The sequence below is a fragment of the Apodemus sylvaticus genome, chromosome 1 (assembly GCF_947179515.1).
Source record: "Apodemus sylvaticus chromosome 1, mApoSyl1.1, whole genome shotgun sequence".
Taxonomy (NCBI): domain Eukaryota; kingdom Metazoa; phylum Chordata; class Mammalia; order Rodentia; family Muridae; genus Apodemus; species Apodemus sylvaticus.
The window spans coordinates 170872664-170894531 of record NC_067472.1 but is presented as its reverse complement, the minus strand read 5'-3'; the positions used below and the strand labels follow the sequence as shown (position 1 = coordinate 170894531).

Sequence of the window (21868 nt, the reverse complement as noted above, 5' to 3'; positions counted from 1 at the left end):
GCATTCCAGATTTTCTGCCGTCAAATCTGGCCTTGAACCACTATCTCAAGACCATCTTAAACTTCTGATTGATCCTCTCCACCTCCTGAGTGCTGGCGTGCCCCACCAGGCCCAGCTCCCGATTTTCATCTGTATCTTTTTAAAATTAAAATGTTTTAATTTTATTTAGCTGGAGGGTGTAGGTGAGTGTGGTGGGGATGGACATGGGTGCGTATGTATTACTGTGCACATGGAGGTCAGAGAACAATCTGTGGGAGTCACTTCTCAGCTTCTCCGGTGCAGACCTCAGGGATCAGACTCAGGTTTCAGATTTAGCAGTACAGCTTTTCACGAAGATCAACAAAATCCATGTACATAACACTTTTTTCTGAGTTTTGTGAGACCTAGTAACTCACTAATCCTGTTCTGAGAACCTTGCCTTCACTAGCTAAAAACGTGGATAAGAACCACGGTAACCATAGAAACAGCTAATAAAAGAGGCAGCGAGGAATGCAACAAAGTATCCTGAAATAGAAATGCGCCTGGCACCGGAGGAAGACGGAGAGAAGAGGCATCAGATCCTACTTTCAAGAACATTGGCCGCAGGCTGTCTAACCCCGCTTAAATGCCGGAAGTAAAAAAACAGCATTAATTCTGAGTGAGGCCACAGGGTTTGGAGAAAGGAGCAGCTGGCTCTGACTTACTCTGGAAGAGGTCACTCTAGACATGCGTGCGTGCGTGCGTGCGTGCGTGCGTGCGTGCGTGCGTGTGTGTGTGTGTGTGTGTTGGTGGGGGGTGGTGGAGCTAGAGAGACTGTTCAGTGTTTAAGAACACTGGCTGCTCTTCCAGAGGACTTGAGTTCAATTCTTGGTCCCCACAAGGTGGCTGTGGCTCCAGTTCCAAGATGGGGGATCTGACACCATCTTGAGGCCACTGTGGGCACTGCAAGCATAAGGTGTGGAGCAAAACACCCATACAAATAAAATAAAAATGAATAAATCTCAAGAAAGAAAATGGAGAGGGGCCCCTCTGCCTGGTTGTGCAACCTGGCAGGCCTGGGTTCTTCAAACCCGGCACTTCAAAAGGAAAAATATGGCTTTTCCCGGGAAAAGGAAACATTCTTGGCCCACCCATCCCACGTGCTCACACTGTCTGTTCATCTGGGTGTTTGTGGCTGAGCCACATCTGCATATGTGGAAAACAGGCTATGGATAGTGGCTGTCGAGATGGTGCAGTGGCTAACGTGCTAGCCATGCAAGCACGAATACCTGAGTTCAGATCCCGTAACCCACATAAAGCCGGAAGCTATAGCACTCATCTGTAAGGCCAGTGCTCTTGCAGAGAGGTGAGAGGTGTAGACCCAGTGTACACAGTGACAAAAGGCAAGAGCCCTTGTCTCAAGCAAGGTGCACAACAGGGACTGTCAGCCACGATTTTCTTTGACTCCTCCCCCCATGCACCTGGTACATTCCTGCCTCTACTTATATATACAAACATGTTCACACATGCACACACATACAGATATTTATCTATCTATCTATCTATCTATCTATTTATTTATTTATATTTTATTTTATTTTTTTGAGACAGGGTTTCTCTTCTAGCCCTGGCTGTCCTGGCACTCACTCGAACTCAGAAAGATATCTGCCTGCCTCTGCCTTCTGAGTGCTGGGATTGAAGGTGTGTGCCACCACGCCAGGCGGACACACAGATATTTAAAATACAGAGTTTAGACAGAGACAGAACTTGAAGTAACCCAGCTGAGAAAGGAAAATCCAGAAGACATCAAGGGTGCAAGAAAGAGGGTGGTGAGAACTGACCAGATTCTGGGTCTGTTTGCAGGTAGAGCCCGGAGGGTTGGTAGCACGGATATACGCTGTGAGAAAAGGAACTCAGGGTCAAGATAAGGTTCTGGCTGAGTAAGAAAAGATGGTGTGACCACCAACAGAGAGGATCAAGCATAGGCTGAGATGCTAAGCTTAAAATCCCAGAGCAAGAGTCCAGTGACTTTGGAAATTTGGAAGTGGCTGTTGGCTTTTCCTCTAGGCTCTGCCCCACAGTTGCCTGGCAACAGCCAGGTGTGCCTGACTCACTATAAAAGGGGATGCTTGCCCCTTCTCCACTCTCTCCTCTTGCTCCCTTACCCTCTTCCCATGGGCCCGTCTCCCCTCCCCCTTCTCTCTCCACATATTCATGGCCAGCCTCTACTTCTCTTCTCTTCTTCTCTTCTCTTCTCTCCTCTCCTCTCCTCTCCTCTCTTCTCCTCTTCTCTCTTCTTTACTCTCCTATCCTCTCCTTCCCCCTTTCCCTCCCCTCCTCCCCCCTCTCCCTCCCTCTGCCTTTCTTTGTCCCTACTAATCCCTCAATTCCCCTCCTCAAGCCCTAAACAAACTCTGTTCCATACTATAGGGGGAAGGGATGCTTCAGCATGGGCCCGCAGGGGCACCCCTTTCCCCCACACTAAACCACTCCTCCACCCAACATATTCCTGGCTTCTTTTTCTTCTCTATAAAACCCAACAGTGGTTGTGTACCTGAAAGCCACGGCACAGGATGGGTTCAGCAAGGGAGTGAGCATAGACAGAAGAGAGAAGCTCAGGACAGTGAGAGACCAAGCCAAACACAGCTGAGGAGCCTCCAGCGAGACTCCAAGGGACCCCAAAAAGCACCATATCCTAGAACATCAAGGAGCCCTACTGTTGACTGGGGAGTAACCCACACTTTGAACACTACTGACAACTCAAGTAAGATGTCAGTGAAGAGCTGACAGTCGGACTGCACAACATGGAAGCTACCAGTGCCCTCAACAGAGGTACGGTGAGCTCATGGAATAGGCTCAGGGAAATTGCACTGAGGACTATAGCTGGCACTGACTATAGCTGAAATGGGAGCAGAGACGAGGCAGCGATAGAAGACGGATGCTAAGGTGGTGAGAAGGTGGTGTGCCAGCCCCCACACCGTCGATATTTTCTTAAGGATAGATGGGAGAAAGTCTACCATGTTTATGCTAATGGGACTTTTCTGGTGGAAGAAAAAAAAAAACTATTGGTTATCCCGCCAAAAGGGTGTGGCGATGGCACCCTTGAGGTGTCAAGAGGGACAAGATCCAGAGAAGTCTGTCTTAGTCTGTCACAAGTGCAGAGAGACAGAAGCAAAGGATGCAGCTTGGACGTAGGTAGAGACTGAGGACGATGAGGATGAGACTCAGCCTTCCTGATGGATGGGACACCCAGCCTTCCAAGAGGCTGCTGTCTTTGGGGGCATCCTAACCTGTCTCCCCATGTCTCTGTCCTCTCACCCACCTTGGTTACTCGTGTCTCTGTGTATTTATATCACCTGTACTCAGTCCCAAGCTGTGACCCCCTAGGAATGTCAACCCTTCTTCTGCCCCCTTTTTGCTTTGCGTCCTCTCTGTCAGTTTGTGTTTCTGTCAGGCTCTGGGTGTGGGGCAGACTTTCCTGTCCCAGCCAAGACTTCCAACCAGAACTTCCAGTTCATGCTTGACAAAGAATCCTATTTTGAAGCCAAGCTAGGGTGGGGCCTCCTCTGGAAACCTTGGGGCTGCCTCCTTCTCCAGCTTTGGTTCTTTAACAAGGACTCTGGGACCCACAGTCCCTGCCAAGCATTCTTTTACCTAAAGAGATATTAATTCCCGTAACTCTTTTCTATGACATAAGTGCTGTGTGTGCGTGTGTGGGGGGGGCGTGTTGCAAATAGGGACACTGAGGCACAGGGCAACCGTGTCACCGGAACTTAGTCTATCTGTATGTAGGTCTCAAAATTTGAGCCACTAGGTATATTGATTCTTCTCATTTTTTTTTTCCTGCTAGACTGCCAATATACGGGAAGATGGTGAACTGTAAGATGGTACCTCTGGATGGTCCAGTGTGTATATGATTATCAGTCATGGGCTCCTTGTTGCCTTATTAATGAAGTGAGGGGGGGGAAGGAACTTAGCCTTTGGTGGGTCCATGACCTCACTTCAGCATGGGTAGGCTACTTGAGTCCTGGCCAATCATAACCTTGAACGTCAACTTTGACCTGGCAATCACCCCTCAACAAATGCCAGCAGCAGCCACCCCCACTCCTGGCTCCAGCCCCTCCCAAGTGAGAAAGCTTTACTGGAAACTTGAGCCTGGGCCACAAGAGGGCACAGGTACCTCAACTTCCCACACAAGCCGTCACCTCATTTCACCTAGCATCCTCCCTCCTGCCACCCCACCTGAACCCGACTCTACCGGAAAGGAATAGACTCAGCACCCACTCCAAGCCCTGCCCAGGGAGGTGGAGGAAGTCCAGGTTGGGGAAGGACACTGGCCTTTCAGTCACCCTAACAGGAACTCACAGGTGTGAGCCAACCCCCTACCAACATCTACCCCAACACAGATGCGCAGCCCGTATCGCACTCTCATCACTGGTGTTCATGACAATCCTAACCATCTCACTATCCTTCCATCCTCCATCCTGCCCTCCAACCCATCCCAACCCAACAGGACTCTATCAGCACCCTAATCTCCATGTCCCTCCCACCTGCAACCCAACCCTATCCCCAAACATAACCTGGTATCACACTGCCCTGATTTAAGGACATCTCTGCAGCTGTTCTGTTGTCTTTGAGAAGCTTCTTTACAACTTTCAACAGTGCTAGGGCTTGTACATGGAGCCTTCCCCTGCTACACAGGAGTTCTACCACTGAGCCACACCCTGGAGCCCCTCACTGGAGGATTCTAAACAAGGGCTCTACCACTGAGCCACGCCCCCAGCCCCTCACTGGGGGATTCTAAGCAGGGGCTCTACCACTGAGCCACACCCTTAGTCCTCTTCATACTTTGCATGTGAGTCAAAGTGTTGCTAAGTTGCACAGGCTGGCCTCTGAACTCACCAATGCAGGTTGGTCTTGAAGTTTCTATCCTCCTGGCCCAGCCTCTCCAGGTATCTAGGATGATAGAACTGTGCTGTACCGCCCTGTGAGACATGGTGCTATTTTATACCTTTAAATTGTGGGTAGCTGATAGCAGTGCAAACATTCTTTAAACTCACAAAAAAAAAAAATGAAATTCGCTAGGTGGAAGTACCACTAATGGTCTGAACAAAGCAGTGGTTTATAAATCCATATCAGCATTCCTTATTGCCTAAACGTTGTGAGTTTTCTCTTCTTTTTTTTTTAAGTCCATACTGACCTCAAACTCATCAAGTAGCAAGGGATGATCTTGAATTCCTGATCCTCCTGCCTTTACCCTCCCAGTGCTGGGTTTACAGGTGTGCACTGCTACACAGATTTGGAACTCAGGGCTTTACACATGCTAGGCAAGCACGTTAACCAACTGAGATCCATCCCCAGCTCTGCTGCAACGCCTTATTTTAAAAATCAATGTTTGAACACCAGGTTTGACCTCACCATCCAAATCTTAACTCCCTTGGTCCGGATACTGAACTTCCTCATCCTGTCTGTACCCAGCCATATCCCCACACCCCACCCAGGGACCCTTCGCCCCACCAGCCTCTATCTTAATGGTGCCATCTTTCCTAGCTCCCTCTTTCCAAACATCACTGGATCCCCATCCTTGGCTTGTTTCCAAATCCTGACCCCACCTCTGTCCTTCTTAATCCCTAATCCTGCCCCATCCACCCCCTGGGATTAACTCATCGGGCCCCACCTAGCCACAGCTCCAGAAGCCACCTACTCATTCCCCAAACACCATCCCTTCCTCCTTCCTCTTCCTGCACCCCATCCCATCCGGGCTTGCCCTCCCCTCCCCCACCTGCCCTCTTGCTCTCCACCCACCTCGCTAATGCACTCCATCAACTCTGCTCCTAAAAGGCTGCCTAGTTCAAACTACTTTCCCAGGCTCAGGCTCTTTCTGACAGGAGCCCAGGGACCTTTGGTACCCTCTTAGGCCTGGCACCTATGGTGGCCTGTGTCTTGGGAAAGAGGTGATGAACAAAGAGATCATCACCTTCCATTTCAGAAGAAAAAAGGCTGGAGGTGAGACTCCCACTGACTGGGCTGGTTTTGATGTTGAGAGATAAGCTTGGCTGCCCTCGTGAAGGGACTGGCAGGTTGGGGGAGGGGTAGGGGTGATCCTGTGGTAAAAGAGGGATTTCAGGACAGCGCAGTGATGGCTATCTGAGAGCCGGGCCAGACTAAGAGTTTGCACAACGTTGAGAGTCGAGGCGAGGAAAAGCGTGAGGTGTATGGGGGCGGGAGGACTTTGAGAAGGAAAGTGGGCTTTCCCCCTTTCTATGGTCTGGTCCTGCCACGGGAAGGTTCACAGTGGGTTCAATTCGGGCTTGGGCGGGGCCAGATCTGGGTCCCAGCTTGTCCCAGAAGCTCCGCCTCCAAGCTGAGGGCCGAGCCCAGGCTGGGGGGTGCCTGTCAACAACGAGCTGAGCCATTGGGGGTGGAGAGGGGGAGCCAGCACCGGGAAATAGTGCGCGCGCCGGGGGAGGGAGCTCAGGGGTTAAAAGCCATGGGTCAGAGCTGAACTTTCTAGGCAGCTGGCAGCTGAAGTTGGCCCCTCACTCAGGTAGGGTCTCTGGGTGGGAGAGGGGCAGAGGCCTGGGGAAGGGGTGTTAGAGGGTGACAGGAAGGAGCAGGAAGGAGGAGGGATGGGAAGCTGGGGATACAGGACAGCTGAATCAGCGTGAGGCGCAGGTGGAGACAGAAACTTGCAGAGATGCAGGGTGCCTAAGCATGCAGAAAGACTAGACTCCAGGGAGGAGACCCAGGGTCCGGGGCAGGTCCAGAGAGGGGGTAATGGGGTCAGAGGCGGGGAAGGAGTGGTGGGTGAGAGAATGCTCTCTGGACCCAGCTCTCAGAGTGCAGAGGAAGAAGGGGTGACCTCTATGAGGTGATGGCAGGTCCTGGAGCTCAGAGGAGTGCATGCTGTCCCTCCCCCAGCTCCCGAGGTGTCCCCCACACAGTGGGGATGGAGAGGGCGAGATTCAAGGGTCAGGGATTTCAGAGTGACTAGAGCTGGAAAGTTCAAGATTACAAAGCACAGAATTTCAGTCTCCGGGTTTGCTTTGCAATACCCACTTCAGCCTCTCGACCCAGGCCCCGCCCACCCTGCCCACCCCCCATCCCGGAGCTATCATGTGGCCCCTAGTGGCTGCCATCGCTTGCCTGACCTTGGCCTTGTCCGGAGGTAAGTACTCAGGCACAGGGGTGGAAGCCACTCAAGTCCATGGTGGGAAGGGTCAGGCCACGGGGAGGGGGCGTGGGACCCGCGCGCTCCGCCCCACGCCCACTCGAGGCCAGGGAAGACACCCTGATAGCTTCCTGCTAGTTCGTGTGTGACCTGATTTCCCAGCTGGGGTCAGCCCACCAATACCAATGCCTTCACCTCTGATCCCAGAGATGTCCCAACTCGGAGTCAGATGTTCCTGACTCTCTTGGCTCTTTGCAGCCGCCTCATCCCCCCCCCCCCACCCAAACTCTCTCTCCCTCTCTCCCTCTCTCCCTCTCTCCTTCTCTCCCTCTCTCCCTCTCTCCCTCTCTCCCTCTCTCCCTCTCTCCCTCTCTCCATCTCTCCCTCTGTCCCTCTCTCCCTCTCTCCCTCTCTCCCTTCCTCTCTCCCTCTCTCCCTCTTTCCCTCTCTCCCTCTCTCTCCCTCTCTCCCTCTCTTCTTCTCTCCCTCTCTCTCTCTCTCCTTCTCTCTCCCTCTCTCCCTCTCTGCCTTCCTGAGAGTAGGAAGCTCACAAGTGCACGGGTTCAAATATTAACAAACGCTACTTTGAGCAAAACTGAAGGTCCTTGCACCTACAATTGTTTTCTTCTGCAACACTGATTGCTCTGGATAAGAGGGACTTTCCTGTTGTGTGACAGAAAGGGCTCTGAAAGTGGTGGATCTTTATTTTCTTTGGCTTTGATGTTCGCTTTTTTGAGACAGTGTCTCCTGCAGACCCGGCTGCCTTCAAACTCCCTATCTAGCTGGGAATGGCTGGGAATTCCTGATCCTCCTGCCTCATACCTTCCCAGTTTTAGAGATGACAAGTGTGTGCTACCAGGCTCTGATTATGTGGTGCTGGGGATGGAACCCACGGCTCTGTGAGTCCTAGGCACACACCTGCTGGGCTCCTTTCTCTGCCTTCTCACGCACACTCCTCAGAAACTCCAGGTAGGCCTGCATCATTCACTTATTCTACCGGGGACAAGTAGACACTGCGAGCATTCTGTCTGTGGCATCCATGGCATACCTAGGGGAGCTGTGCAGGCGTTATTGAAACAACTACCCAAATAATTAGTTAATAACTAATTGCCATTATGAGGTAAGAAGGACTCTATCAGGAGCCTGGATGTGTGATGGAGGCCTCCCCAGGGGCTTTGTTCTGACTTAGGGGGAGGGGCCACAGCACCCAGCACCCTGCACCCAGCACCCAGCACCCTGCACCCTGCACCCAGCACCCTGCACCCAGCACCCTGCACCCAGCACCCTGCACCCAGCACCCAGCACCCTGCACCGGCCTTTGCCGGGAGATGGGGCGGCTGCACTGCTTCGGTGACACACCCAGGATTCACACCCTTGCCCCTCCTGGTGCCTCACCCCGGGCCAGGAGCCCCACATGCTGTGTCTTGTGGAACCCTCCAGAGCCTGATGAGGTAGGTGTGCTGTAATTACTTCCAAGACTCAGGGACAGAAGGATCCTGCCCCAAAGACACTGCCACACCTGAGCCCGGATACTAATCCAGTTGTCCACCCGGTCCACCGTGCCCTGCTCCAGCAGGCTGTATGCATAACTTCTGATCTAAAGGGCTTTTAAATTCAGCTCTTTTGCTTAGCTTTCTTGTTGTTCTCTATTTATATTATTTATTTATTTACTTGTGTGTGTGTCTGTGTGTGTGTGTGTGTGTGTGTGTGTGAAGTTTATTGGCTGGAGATACAGCTTAGGGGTAGAGTGCTTTTCTAGTGTATTTGAGGTAAGGCCTTAGGGTCAGTCCCTAGGACTATCAATATTGTGCTATATCCTTACTACACTAATGTCTACTTGGATATGATATATAATATATATTAATGTATATAATATATAATCTATGTGTATGCATATATGTATATACACACAAAAACAAAACACTCTGCTTATTTGTTGAACCACCACAAATTAGGGCTGTGAGTTCATTTTAACTTCCCCTTTTGCCTTCCCTCCCCTTCCCCACTTGCTCGCGGTATGAGACTCAATCGCAGGGACCCACAAGAACTAAGGAAGTCTGTCCAACTGGCCTGCATGCTCAGGCCTCTTTTTTTCTTTTTATTTTAAGATAGTCTAAGTTCTTTGGGTCAGCCTTGAACTTCTATGTCCTAGGCAGGTCTTAAATTTACAATCTTTCTATTAGTTTCCCAAGGAGCCGGGGCTAACCAGCCTGTGCCACCAAGCTTGGCTTAATTGGCTTTTTTTGAGTTCTGTAAAATTGCTACTAAAGATGGTGGAACCCCAAAGCTCAGGTACCTAGATAAGGATTTGCTCCCTTCTGGTACTAGAGGGAACTTGTTAAGAGTGAGGGTTTCAGCCCAACCAGCATCCTCACGAGCCTTTTTTTTTTTTTTTTTTTTTTTGGATTTGGTTTTTCCAAGACAGGGTTTCTCTGTTTAACCCCGGCTGTCTCACTCTGTAGAACAGGCTGGCCTCGAACTCAGAAATCCGCCTGCCTCTGCCTCCCAGAGTGCTGGGATTACAGGCATGCGCCACTACCGCATGGCCCCTCACGAGCCTTTTACACCATAAGCACAACCAGAGTTAGAAGAGAACTGGACCATAGCTCAGTTTCTGACTGTGCCATTTCATTTTTCTTTCACTTCTTGAGACAGGATCTCAAGCAGGTAGCCCAGGCTTGCCTCAAACTTGTTGGGTAGCCAAGGATGACCTTGAGCTCCTCATCCTCCCGTCTTTACCTCTTAATATCACCTTTGCCTCAGTTTTGGTTCCACCGCAATGACCCTTTCTTTATTCCTGCCCTTAACTCTTAAAACCATATAGCCCATCCCAGCACATGCAGGTGGGGAAATGGGCTGAAGGATGGGGAGGGGGGCTCCACGGCTGTCCTGTATCCACAGCTCCGCAGCTGAGGAGTCAACAAACTAAGCGTTGAAAATAGAAGGAGGGGTAAAAACCAACCCAAAGAACCATTCTTGTCAGGACTGAGCTCATGGAGGCTTTCCTTGGCAGCATTCCCTGAGAAATAAGGTGTAGTAGCTGTTTACACAGCATTTGGCTTTTATTAGCTATTATAAATCATCCGGAGTGATTTAATGGGATGGAAAGATGTGTGGAGGTTATAGGTAAACACAAGGATGCTTTATGTAAAGGGCTCTTCGGACATTCCTGGGCTGTAATATCTGTAGGGCCCTGGAACCGGTTCTCCACAGATACCTAGGGAGGTCTGTGCTTTTTTCTACATGGCAGCTGGGGAAGCTGAGGCTGGTAATTTGCATGGTAAGAAAGAGTCCCACTCGGGCCTAGATGCTCTGCCCCACTCCTACAGCTGTGTCTCCATTGTTGCCTCCTGTTGAATTGAGGAACGACTCTCTGAACAGAGCGGGTGAGATGGCTGCTCTCGGTGGAGCTTCTGGTAAGGTTGGAAGGAGGGGGAAGAGAGGAAAAAGAAGATAGGGGAGCAGAGAGACAGAGGAAGAGCAGAGAGGGAAGAAAAAGAGGAAGGAAGTAAAGAGAGAGGAGGGGAGGGGAGGGGAGGGGAAGGAGAGGAGAGGGGAGGGGAGGAGAGGGGAGGGGAGGAGAGGAGAGGGGAGGAGAGGAGAGGGGAATAGATTGGGAAGATAGGGATGAGGAGGGAAAGATGGAATTACCACGCCTGAAGAGATGGATAGCTGTAGCTTTGATGAGCATCCTTACAGAATATGTCCTGCTCGTGCCTGAGGTTCAGGAGAGGAAGGAACCCTTAGACCAGGGCTCCAGGAGGCTTTGTTGACTACATGATACAGGGACTTAGATGTCACAGGGGAAAAGAACCCTATCATGTCCCTTCTGGACTCTCCATGCATCAGCTCAAATGTCCGCTGTCTGACCATGTGGATGAATGAATATCTGAGACATGGCTGGCATCCCCAAGGACCTGAGATTTGGATTTTATTTTAATTGGCTTCAAGGCCCACTTGTGGCTAGAATTGACATATTGAAACATGTAGGAATATGCTTGGCATAAAGAAGAAGTACCTTAGTACTTCCTCCTTAGAGGAAGGATCAGTGTAGCTTAAATTTTTCAAAACCTATTTTTTTTGTTTTTGTTTTTTTGTTTTGTTTTGTTTTGTTTTGTTTTTTCGAGACAGGGTTTCTCTGTGTATCTCTGGCTGTCCTGGAACTCACTCTTTAGACCAGGTTGGCCTCTAACTCAGAAATCCACCTGCTTCTGCCTCCCAAGTGCTGGGATTAAAGGCGTGCACCACCACCACCTGCTTCCAAACCTAGTTTTACTATGGGTTCTTAAATGCTTTAACTTCCCTTCTAGTCCACCACCCACCAGAGGTCATGGGAAAAAAGGTTATCAGGATATGGGAGAAGTGGACCTGTTTAGAAATTGTTCTTTGGTGCAAATCCAATGTGCATTGTCAGGAAAGCAGCAGTTCAGTTCACACAAATCAGCAACGGCAGCTCAATCCACTCACAAACACTTCATGAATGTACCAGTAGTCCAGTTTGATAGTGTCGGGATAGCAAACAGGAATCAGCAGTTGTGGCACAACCTGGCAGAAACAGCCAGGCCTCAGCTGAACTGGAGTCAACAGGAATGATTATGAGCAGCCAGAAGTTCTTTGCCTTGCCTCTCTCGATGAAGCGAAGATCAGCAAAGACAAAGACTTGAGACCAATGAAAACTAACTATGCAAGAAAGCCCCCATCACTGGCTGCTTATGCTCCCTCACGTACTATGTATCCTCCATGGGTTTTGCCTCGTCACATGTCTTAGCAAAACACCTAAGTGTGCATCAGCTGGCATCACCATGCCAGTTGGCCTGAGTCTGAGGCAGCGGCAAGAAGCCACCAGAACACACCAGAAGTTTTTGTGGTGCGTTTCTCTCTATGGAGTCACGACAAACAGCTCAGCTATGCAGTGTAAGGCGAATCAAGACATGCATGGTATCAGTGAAGAATCCATCTCCTACGTCCTTTCACGTGCTTGGTGTGGCAGAACATCCTCTCTCCTGTGTCCGCTTCAGTGAAATGTTCCTTTATGTGTTTGTCCCAGCAAAACACCATCCAACTGAACTGACTTTCCAAAAAATCCCAGAAGTTTCCATTTCAGAATATCAAGTGCAAAACGAGGCTCCGGTGTGTTGGGAGAACAGCTGCATGAGGCCAGAGTAGAGAGGGCCAAGAAGAGACTGGTGGGGATTTGGACAAAGAGGCTTCCAAGTACTACAATGTGTGTGTGTGTGTGTGTGTGTGTGTGTGTGTGTGTCTAGGCCAGAGGTCGACATCACATGCCTGTCTCTATTTTCCCCGCCCCCCCCCCTTATTTTCTGAGGTGATCCCTCCAGCTGAACCTGGGGCTCTCCAATTCAGCTGGACTGGCTGCCATCAATCCCCAGGGATCCTCCTGCCTCTCCACGTGCCCCTCCCCATACCCCCCCCCCCCCCGGTCTGAGACTGCAGACTTGTGACATTGCCCTAGATTTTTGCCATGGTACTGACAGAGAGGAAGTGGTCCAACTCAGATGCAGCAAGCGGTTTATCAACTTAACCCTCTCCTCAGCATTGTTGGATTTATTTTAGGGGAAGTCAAGAATTGGAACAATATGGCCTGTCATTCCTTGTTTGAAGATTCCTTAAACTAAATTGGAAAGACTGGATTGGAAAAAAAAAAACATTTAGGATGATTTCAACATTCAGGCAGAATTTGGTCCAAGATGGTGGCAGAGAGTTGGCAAAAATTGGATATTGGAGGGCAGGAGAGATGATTTCGTGGTTAAGAACACTGGCTGCTCTTGCAGAAGGCCCAGGTTTGGTTCCCAGTGCCCACGCGGTGGCTTACAACCCTCTGTAACTTCAGGTCCAGTGAATCTGATACTCTCTTCTGACCTCCTTAAGTATCAGGCATGTAGGCAAAACATCTATACACATAAAATAAATCTTAAACAGTTTCATCTGGGTACTTAGGAGACAAAATAACAGGACTCTTATAAATGATCAAGGGAGGTGGGGAAGCAAGGATTCATGCCCAGGTTTGGGGTGAACATAAAGATGAGAATGCCCGGAAAGAACACTTTGGGCAAGAAAGATCAATTTGCAGACAAAAACATCAAGGTGTGTATGAGTTATTTAGGCTAATAGCAGTTGAGCCTCCAGCTGCAAAGATCAGAGATGAAAATAGGAATTTAGGCGTGGCTACCTGTGGTGGTCTGTAGAATTGGAAAAGCACCCAGAAAAATTGTATTGAAAGAATGGATGGATGAATAGTGGTTGAGTGAATACATGGATGATGAATGAATATGTGGATGGATAGGTCAATGAATACATTGGTAGTTGGGAGGATGGATAGATAGGTAGGTTTGTAAACTTATGTATGTATGTATGTACGTATGTATACATGCATATGTGGAGCAGAGTGGGTCAAGAGGAGAGAGGTAGAGATTTAGATACAGCGGTTTTTAAGTGATGCCAGGTGAGTGTGTGTAGGGGTGTGTGTGGGGTGGGGGTGTGTGGGGGTGGGGTGGGGGTGTGTGTGCGTGTTCTTGCGTGCACCAGAAATCAACATTGAGTGTCTTCCTCTATCATTCTTCACCTTATGAATATCCAAGTGGATGAATCGATGGAAGTGGGTGAGTGAGTGGATAGATGGAAAGATGGTTGGGTGGGTAGGTGGGTGGATGGATACATGGATGGATGAGTAGATGGATGAACATGTAAATCAGTTGACTGTGGATGGGTAGATTAGTGGGTACATGGATGAATAGATGGTATTGATGGCTATATGGATACATGGATGGATAGATAAATAGATGGGTGCATGAATGGATGGATGGATGGATGGATGGATGGATAAGTGATGGGTGGGTAAATATATGGGTGTATGGGCAGGTAGATGGATGAATACATAGATGGATGAACATATGAGCCATTTGACTGGTGAATAATTAGTGAGTGGATGGGTGGGTGGAAAGATGGGAAGATTGATGTCTATATGGATACATAGATGGATCATTGGATGGATGGATAAATAAATACACAGACATGTGGATGTGTGAATAAATGAATGGGTAGATGGATGGGTGGATAGATGAGTGGATGATATATATAGGAATGAGTGGGTGGATGGGTGATACATACATACATAGGTGGGTGGGTAGATGGATGGGCGGGTGGAGTGTGTGGGCATGCTGGTGTATAGGTGGATGGGTGGGTGGGTAGATGAATGAATGGTTGGGTAGGTCTATATGTGGATGGTAAATTGATGGACAGATGGATGGGCTGACAGCTGGAAGGATGGATAAGTGAGTGGATTGGATAGGTAGAGAGGAAGATGGATTGATAGGTGGATGAAGTAATGAATGAATGGATGGATGCTGTCTCGGTAAATATGTAAGTCTTTTTTTTTTTTTGCCTCAAGAAAATGTAAATGGAAAGAGAGTGAACCTCTGCTTACTTCTTGGCAATCTGCTATTCCATAAGCTCTCTCCTCTGTGCCCACTGGACAGACAGGTCAGCACTTCCATAGTACAAATGAGCTATCTACCTAACTCATTCCCACTGGATAGAATATAGCGACTTAGAGGCCAGCAAATGAATCCTCAGTCCTTAGTTATCCAAAACAATAATCTGACCCTCTTCCCAAATCCAGAACTGTAACTCTAGCCTTTTCTTCTTCCTTAGCCCAAATTCTCTAAAAGTTTCTTGTCTTTAACAGGAATCTCCCACGACTACCCCAAGATTCTCAATGGGACCAATGGGACCAATGGTTTTCTCCCAGGTGGCTACACCTGCCTTCCCCACTCTCAGCCTTGGCAGGCAGCTCTATTGATCCGTGGACGACTTCTCTGCGGAGGGGTTCTGGTTCACCCCAAATGGGTACTCACAGCTGCTCACTGCAGGAAAGAGTATGTGGGGCGTTGAGCTTGGGATGGGGAAAAGGCTGGGGCTGGGGCTGGGGCTGGGGCTGGGGCTGGGATGGGGATAGAGGTGAGCTCATGTTCTATCTCTTACCCACCACTTCCTGCACCCACAGTGGGTACACAGTTCATCTGGGCAAGCATGCCCTGGGGCGTGTGGAGGCCGGTGAGCAGGCAATGGAGGTGGTCCGCTCTATTCCCCATCCTGAATACCAGGTCAGCCCCACCCACCTGAACCACGACCATGACATCATGCTTCTGGAGTTGAAGTCTCCAGTCCAGCTCAGCAGCCATGTCCGTACCCTGCAACTCTCTGCAGACGACTGCCTGCCCACTGGCACCTGTTGTCGTGTTTCTGGCTGGGGCACCACCACCAGCCCTCAGGGTAAGTGCCTACATGCTCTGCTGGGGTCCTTACAAATGTGTGAGGGAACAGGCAGCTATAAGTAGAAGTCAGAAGAGGATTCTTTTAATACATTTTTGGTTTTGTATGGTGTGCTAGCTTTGTATTATATTGGTAGTGTGTGTGTGTATGTGTGTGTGTGTGTGTGTGTGTGTTAGTGGGAAGATGCATGCGCCAAGGTGGCCCAAAGAGAGGTCAGAAAGCAAACTGCAGGATTCCCATCCTCTCATCCCACCATTGGGGTTCTGGGAATCAAGCTCAGACGCTCAGCCTTGGCCACAAGCTCCATTATCTACCGAGACATCTTGCCAGTCTGAGGTTCGCTTTATAAAAGTAAGTCTACATACATGAAAACATGTATCTCCTTAATATTAATATCACAAATGTTTAAATATATAAAATATATAGTGTGGGTGTTACTATGTAGCCCTGACTGGCCTGACCTGGAACTTATAGATATCCACCTCCCTCTGCCTCCCTAGTACTGGAAATATGTATACTCCAGTATATGTATATATACTCTGCACGTATATATTTTACATATATTTTTACATATGTATGATATATTTTATTTTTAATTCTATGTGGTGTGTGTGTGTATGCACATGCCTGTGTGTGTGTGTGTGTGTGTGTGTGTGTGCAGGTACCCTCAGAGGCCAGAAGAGCGCACCTGATTCCTTAGAACTATAATCACAGGCAGTTGTTAGCTGCCTGACATGGCTACCGAGAATCAAACAGTGCTCCCCTGGAAGAGCAGCAAGTACTCTTGATTGTTGAACCATTCTCTCCTGACTCAGAAAAAAACAATGAGTATATAACAAGGTGGACTGGTGGCACAGCCACTCCTCCCCTGGCCTCCTCACATGGATTTTGGCATGCATACACATGTACACAAAATGTTTGAAAAAAGTAAATTTCAAACCTGGAATGTAGTGTAGCAGTACAGAATAGGTCTTAATTATCAGAAGCCTTAGCTTCAGTTCTTAGTGCCAAAAAAAAAAATAAAAACGTACATGAAAATGTCTATTATGTAATACCTAACACATTATTATATACTTACTATAAGAAATATACTTATGATCCGCATATCTGGAACATATGTAATGCATTAATGAGTGTATCTTTGGAGGTAGATGAACTATAAAAAGTGTACTAATCAGGTGTTTTATACATACGGCTAACATATCGCATAGTACACCTCAGCAGGCGTCTCCATAGCAATCCCTGGCTCCCTCCTTCTCTTCTGTGTCCTTCCCCCTCACACTGCTCTTCCCACCACTGAGCTTTCCTGCTCTCTCACCTCTTCCCACCACTCCTGGGACCTCCCTCTCCCCTCCAGTTCTCTCCCCCACCGCATGCCTTTACACTTTGCACACGTGTGAGTGTATGGATATTTGTTTGTATCCATAAAGAGTCTCAGGGTTGATGCTGGGAACCATCCTGTTCCACACTATTCATGGAAGCAGGGGTTCTCAGCCAAGCTCTCCACCAGAGCTCACTCTCAGGGCTGGGACTGCTAGCCAGCTTGCTTTGGGGAGTCTCTCCTGGGGCTGGAAATACAGTCAGGCCACCGTGCCCACTGCCAGCGTTTACACCGGGATCTCATCTCTGGACCTCTTGTTTGCAAGGAAAGCACGTTAAACTAAGGAGCCACCTCCCCAACCCCCACCTCCAGGTTTCTCATTTCTCCCCATCCCCCTTGCCTCTGCTTCAGCTCTTTCACCCGCACCTCCCCGTTATCCTCGTCTATTCCCACATCTGTCTGTATTTTTGTCTTCTTACTACTCCCTGCCTCACCCTTCTCTGTCATCTTACTCAACCCATTTCAATCTCCTGCCCGCTCTGACTCTTTAACATCCAGGACAAGCCTCCTCAGATGGTCTCTCTCCTCCCCAGTGAATTACCCCAAAACCCTGCAGTGCGCCAACATTGAACTGCGCTCAGATGAGGAGTGCCGGCAGGTGTACCCCGGGAAGATCACTGCCAACATGCTCTGTGCTGGTACCAAAGAAGGGGGGAAGGACTCCTGTGAGGTGAGACATGGAGGGTGTGCGGGCATGCGTTCCATCTCCCCGACTCTCCATCTCCCCGACTCTCCATCTCCCCGACTCAACTCTCCATCTCCCCGACTCTCCATCTCCCTGACTCTCCATCTCCCTGACTCTCCCCCTCCCCGACTCTCCATCTCCCCGACTCTCCATCTCACCAACTCTTCATTTCCCTGACTCTCCCTCCCTGACTCTCTCTCCCTGACTCTCTTTCTCTTCCTGACTCTCTCTCTCTCCCTGACTCTCCATCTCCCTGAATCTCCATCCCTCTGAATTGCCATCTCTGACTCTTCACTCCTCTGATTCTCAACCTCCCTGTCTTAGTTAGCATTTCTGTTGCTGTGAAGAGATGCCTGAACCACAGCAACTCTTATAAAAGAAAACATTTAATTGAGGCTGGCTTACAGTGTCAGAGGTTTAGTCCATTATTTTCATTGTGGAAACATGGTGGTATGCAAGCAGACATGGTGCTGAAGAAGGGGCTGAGAGTTCTATATTCAGATCATCAGGCAGCAGGAAGAGACAACTACCTAAGTTTGAGCTCTGAGACCTCTATGCCCCACCCCCAGCCCATCCCCACACACTCTGGATACATTTTCCCCAAAAAGGCCTTATCTATGCAAACGAGTCCACACCTCCTAATGATGTCACTCCCTATGTGGGCCTAGGGATGACATTTTCATTGGAACCCCCACATTCCCCTCCCCAGTCTCCATAGACTTGTTGACATAACATAATGCAAAATGCATTTAGTCCACCTTTGAAAGTTCCCAGAGTCTCCCCAAAGTCCCCACAATCTCAATCTTGTTTAAAAGTCCAAAGTTTAAAGTCTCTTGTGAGATTCATGCACTCTCTTACCAAAAAGTCAAAATGAAAAAGCAGACCATGTACTTCCAATATAAAATGACACAGGATATGCAGTACATTTATGAAAGGGAACATAGTAAGAAAACATTGGACCAAAGAAAGACCAAAAACCGGCTGAGCAAACTCCAAATTCTGCATCTCCATGCCTGATGTCAAAGCACTCTTCAGGTCTCCAACTCCTTCAGCTTCGTTGACCGCAACACACTTTTTTCTCTTGGGCTGATTCCATTTCTTGTTAGCAGCTCTCCTCAGCAGGTGTCTGAGTCAGCTCTGGCATCTCTGGCATCTTGGGGTCTCCCAGACAATCCAAGCTTCACATTGATAGCTTCACACAATGGCCTCTCTAGGCCTTCTTGCAGGGACATCCCTGCCACACGCCTGGCTTGAGCACAGAAGGAGATTCCATAAGCTCTTTCTTGTATCCTTGACTTTAAAGCCAGAACCACATTGCTGAAGCTGCCAAGTTCTGCTGCTTTCTTGAGCTGGAGCATGGCCCCCTCATCCAATTACATCTTCACCAGCTTTCTGTTTTCAATGATTTCTTCTACTGCCTAAGCTTGGCGGTCCTAGAACTCGCTCTGTAGACCAAGCAGGCCTTGAACTCAGAGATGGCCAGTGTCTGCCTGTGGAGTGCTGGCATTAATGGTGTGCACCACCGTGCCTGTACCTAAGCTGTTCTTTAATTCCTTTTCACAAGTTGGAAGCTTAGCTTGCCCTGAGGCTGCCGCCGTCTATTCCATTAGCATCAGGCTTCCCTTTGTCCTGCATATCTCCTAGGACACAGGATGCAGCTCCACTCCACTCCACTTTCTGGTGGCTCCTTTCTCCTGGAACTATACATTTTGTAAGTTCCCTTGCTCAGCCTACTCTTTTTCATTATAGATCTGCATAATCATGGCCACCAATAATCACATGACACACTCCCGCACTAGGCTGTTTTGAAATCTTTTCTACAAATGCAATTAATCCAAAACTCTTCAATTTAGCCTTGGACAGGTTTGTTTTGTTTTGTTTTGTTTTTATTTTTATTTTTTTGGACAAGGGCAGAAAGCAGCCACATTCTTCGTGAAAATTTCACAATAGTCCCTGAATCACATATTAGCACTCTCTTCCTCTGAGCCAGTCTCCTACAGTTCACATCACCCTCAGCACCACTGTCTTCCCTGTTCCTACTAGAGGAGCCCATTGAGCCTCATTTAAAGTGTTCAACTGCTTTTCTAATCTAAAATTCCATAGTATTCCTCCAAACAAAGACATGGTCCAGCTTATCACAGCAATACCCCACTCCTGGTACCAACTTCTGTCTCAGGGTTTCTGTTGCTGTGAAGAGACATTATGACCACAGTAACCCTTATAAAGGAAAATATTTAATTGGGGTAGGCTTACCAACTCAGAGGTTTAGTTCTTTATCATCATGGTGGGAAACATGGTGGGAAATCAGACATGGTGCTGGACAAGGAGCTGAGAGATCTACATCTTCATCAGTAGGTAGAGAAAAGGAGAATGCCATACTAGACCTAGTTTGAGCTTATGAGACCTAAAAGCCCACCTCCACAGAGGCATACTTCTTCCAACAAGGCCATAGTTCCTAAAAGTGCCACTTCCTACAGACTTATGGGAGCCATTTTTATTCAAGCTACCATATTCTCCCTCTCTTTGATTCTCCATCTCCATAACCCTTCATTCTCTTGACTCCCCATCTCCCTGACTTTCAATATCCATGACTTTCTCTCCCTGACTCTCCACATCTGTTTCTCTCCATCTTTCCCTTTCCTCCCACATTACCCCATCTCTACCTTCTATTCAGCCTCATCAACAGTCCTTCTTTCCCTCCCCAACCCAGGGTGATTCCGGGGGCCCACTGATTTGCAATGGCAAACTCTACGGCATCATCTCATGGGGGGATTTTCCATGTGGACAGCCCAACCGACCTGGCGTTTACACACGAGTCTCAAAATACCTGCGTTGGATCCGGGAGACCATCAGAAACACTCCGGAGCAGAGATGGACAAAGGGCACACAATAAAACTGTGTTCATTTGCCTGTCTCCCTCCCCTACCGTGCCTCCCTCACTGTGTGCTTCTCCCTTCTCTGTTGCCTCTGCCCTGAGTGCTCCTCTGGAACAACAAGCTCATATTCACAGTGACATCCCCTCTGCCAGCCTTGGAACATCCCAATAACTTGAGTGTTCCAACCCAAACACCACCCAAGTCCATAGCTACATCTTCATGACCACCATCAACTGGTGTTGATATCTGCGTATTCTGATTCTGTTGGTACCACTCAGCACATCCTGATCTCCTCTCAGTAGCAGTGACAGGTCCTTGGAACCCTCAGACTATTTACCCCTTGGCAATGTATTTTTATATTCAAGAAGGTTCTAGACTCATGTGATATTTCATTCTGAAAGTCTTTCTAGTCCAGAATCTTCTGCCCAGACCACGTCCTATGCACTTCAAAGGTGACTCGCTGCAGGTACTCTGCACACTCTGCATAGTTCATTCCCACTCTGATATCCTGACTCAAACGACATCCCACATGCTACAAGACCCATCCCTCGTCAGCTCTGCCCCTCTCTGAGTTGCCACCACCATGAACCTACAGGTACAGGACCCAAAGGGCCTCCCTCCTAGACCTTATCACCCCACCAGTCTCCTGTTATCTCTCCCACGAGCATCCTCACACAAGGTCCTTGCTTTCATATCCTTGCCTTTGACCCCACGTCTGCTTATTTGCTAATCCCTGCTTTGAATATGTCATAAAACTCGCAACTTCCTTGCTTCCTTTTTTGTTTTGTTTCATTGTGGTTGCTGCATTGGTCTTGCTTGGTGGCCTGGGCTGGCCTGGAAGTCTCCTGACCATCCTCCTGCCTCACCCTGCAGTGTGTGAGTCTGACAGGTGTGTGCCACCCACACCCAGCTCTTTGCTCTCTTGCCTTCAGAATGGGTTCATAACTTACCCTGAGAGCATTTGTCACGAGGATAAATTCTAGTACTCACCCTGCACAATCACCACTGAATTTGCAGTGTCTCAGAAAGTGTAGGTTGTGCATACTGGGCTGGTGCTGAAGATATAATTTTGTATTTACTCAATAAATATGGGTGCCAGCCAGGGTCAGGCACCATGGCAGATACAAGTGGTAAGCAGTGAATAAGATGTAAGAAACCAAATTGCATGGGTAGGGTGGTGCACACCTGTCATCCCACAACAGGAGGTGGAGGGAGGATGGGGAGTTCAAGGCCACCACTGGCCTTGAAGTTTGAGGCTATCCTGGGCTACCTGAGACCCTCTCTCCAACACCAGGCAGGAAGAACCTTGCTGGATGTGAATGGGTTAAAGAGGTGGGAGTGTGAGAGAGACAACAGAATCAAAGATGGCCACAGGAATGTTCCTGACCATCCTCCTGCCTCACCCTGCAGAGTGTGAGTCTGACAGGCATGTGCCACCCACACCCACCTCTCTTTTCTCTTGCCTTTAACCTGGGTTTATAATTTACCCTGAGAGCATTGTCACA

The 21868-nt window shown here is 48.9% G+C and overlaps 1 protein-coding gene across 2 annotated transcripts; it reads left to right on the top strand.

Annotated features, from left to right (window-relative positions):
• Window positions 1-7074: 7074 nt before the first annotated feature.
• Window positions 7075-20380, top strand: Klk13 (kallikrein related peptidase 13). Of its 2 annotated transcripts, none has more exons than XM_052178992.1 (5): window positions 7075-7126; window positions 14835-15024; window positions 15153-15202; window positions 17336-17472; window positions 20198-20380. In XM_052178992.1, exons 1-5 carry the CDS (start codon window positions 7075-7077, stop codon window positions 20378-20380), a joined length of 612 nt encoding a protein of 203 aa, XP_052034952.1. The 2 variants fall into 2 exon arrangements, with proteins under 2 accessions (XP_052034952.1, XP_052034944.1); XM_052178984.1 differs by having other exon boundaries at window positions 15153-15421.
• The last annotated feature ends 1488 nt before the right edge of the window (window positions 20381-21868 follow it).

Excerpts from the sequence above, each read along its gene's own strand:
- Klk13 (XM_052178984.1), top strand. The coding sequence starts at position 7,075 with ATGTGGCCCCTAGTGGCTGCCATCGCTTGCCTGACCTTGGCCTTGTCC. Across the intron at positions 15,422-17,335 it reads CACCACCACCAGCCCTCAGG|TGAATTACCCCAAAACCCTG; the intron begins GTAAGTGCCTAC and ends TCTCCTCCCCAG. Across the intron at positions 17,473-20,197 it reads GGGGGAAGGACTCCTGTGAG|GGTGATTCCGGGGGCCCACT; the intron begins GTGAGACATGGA and ends TCCCCAACCCAG.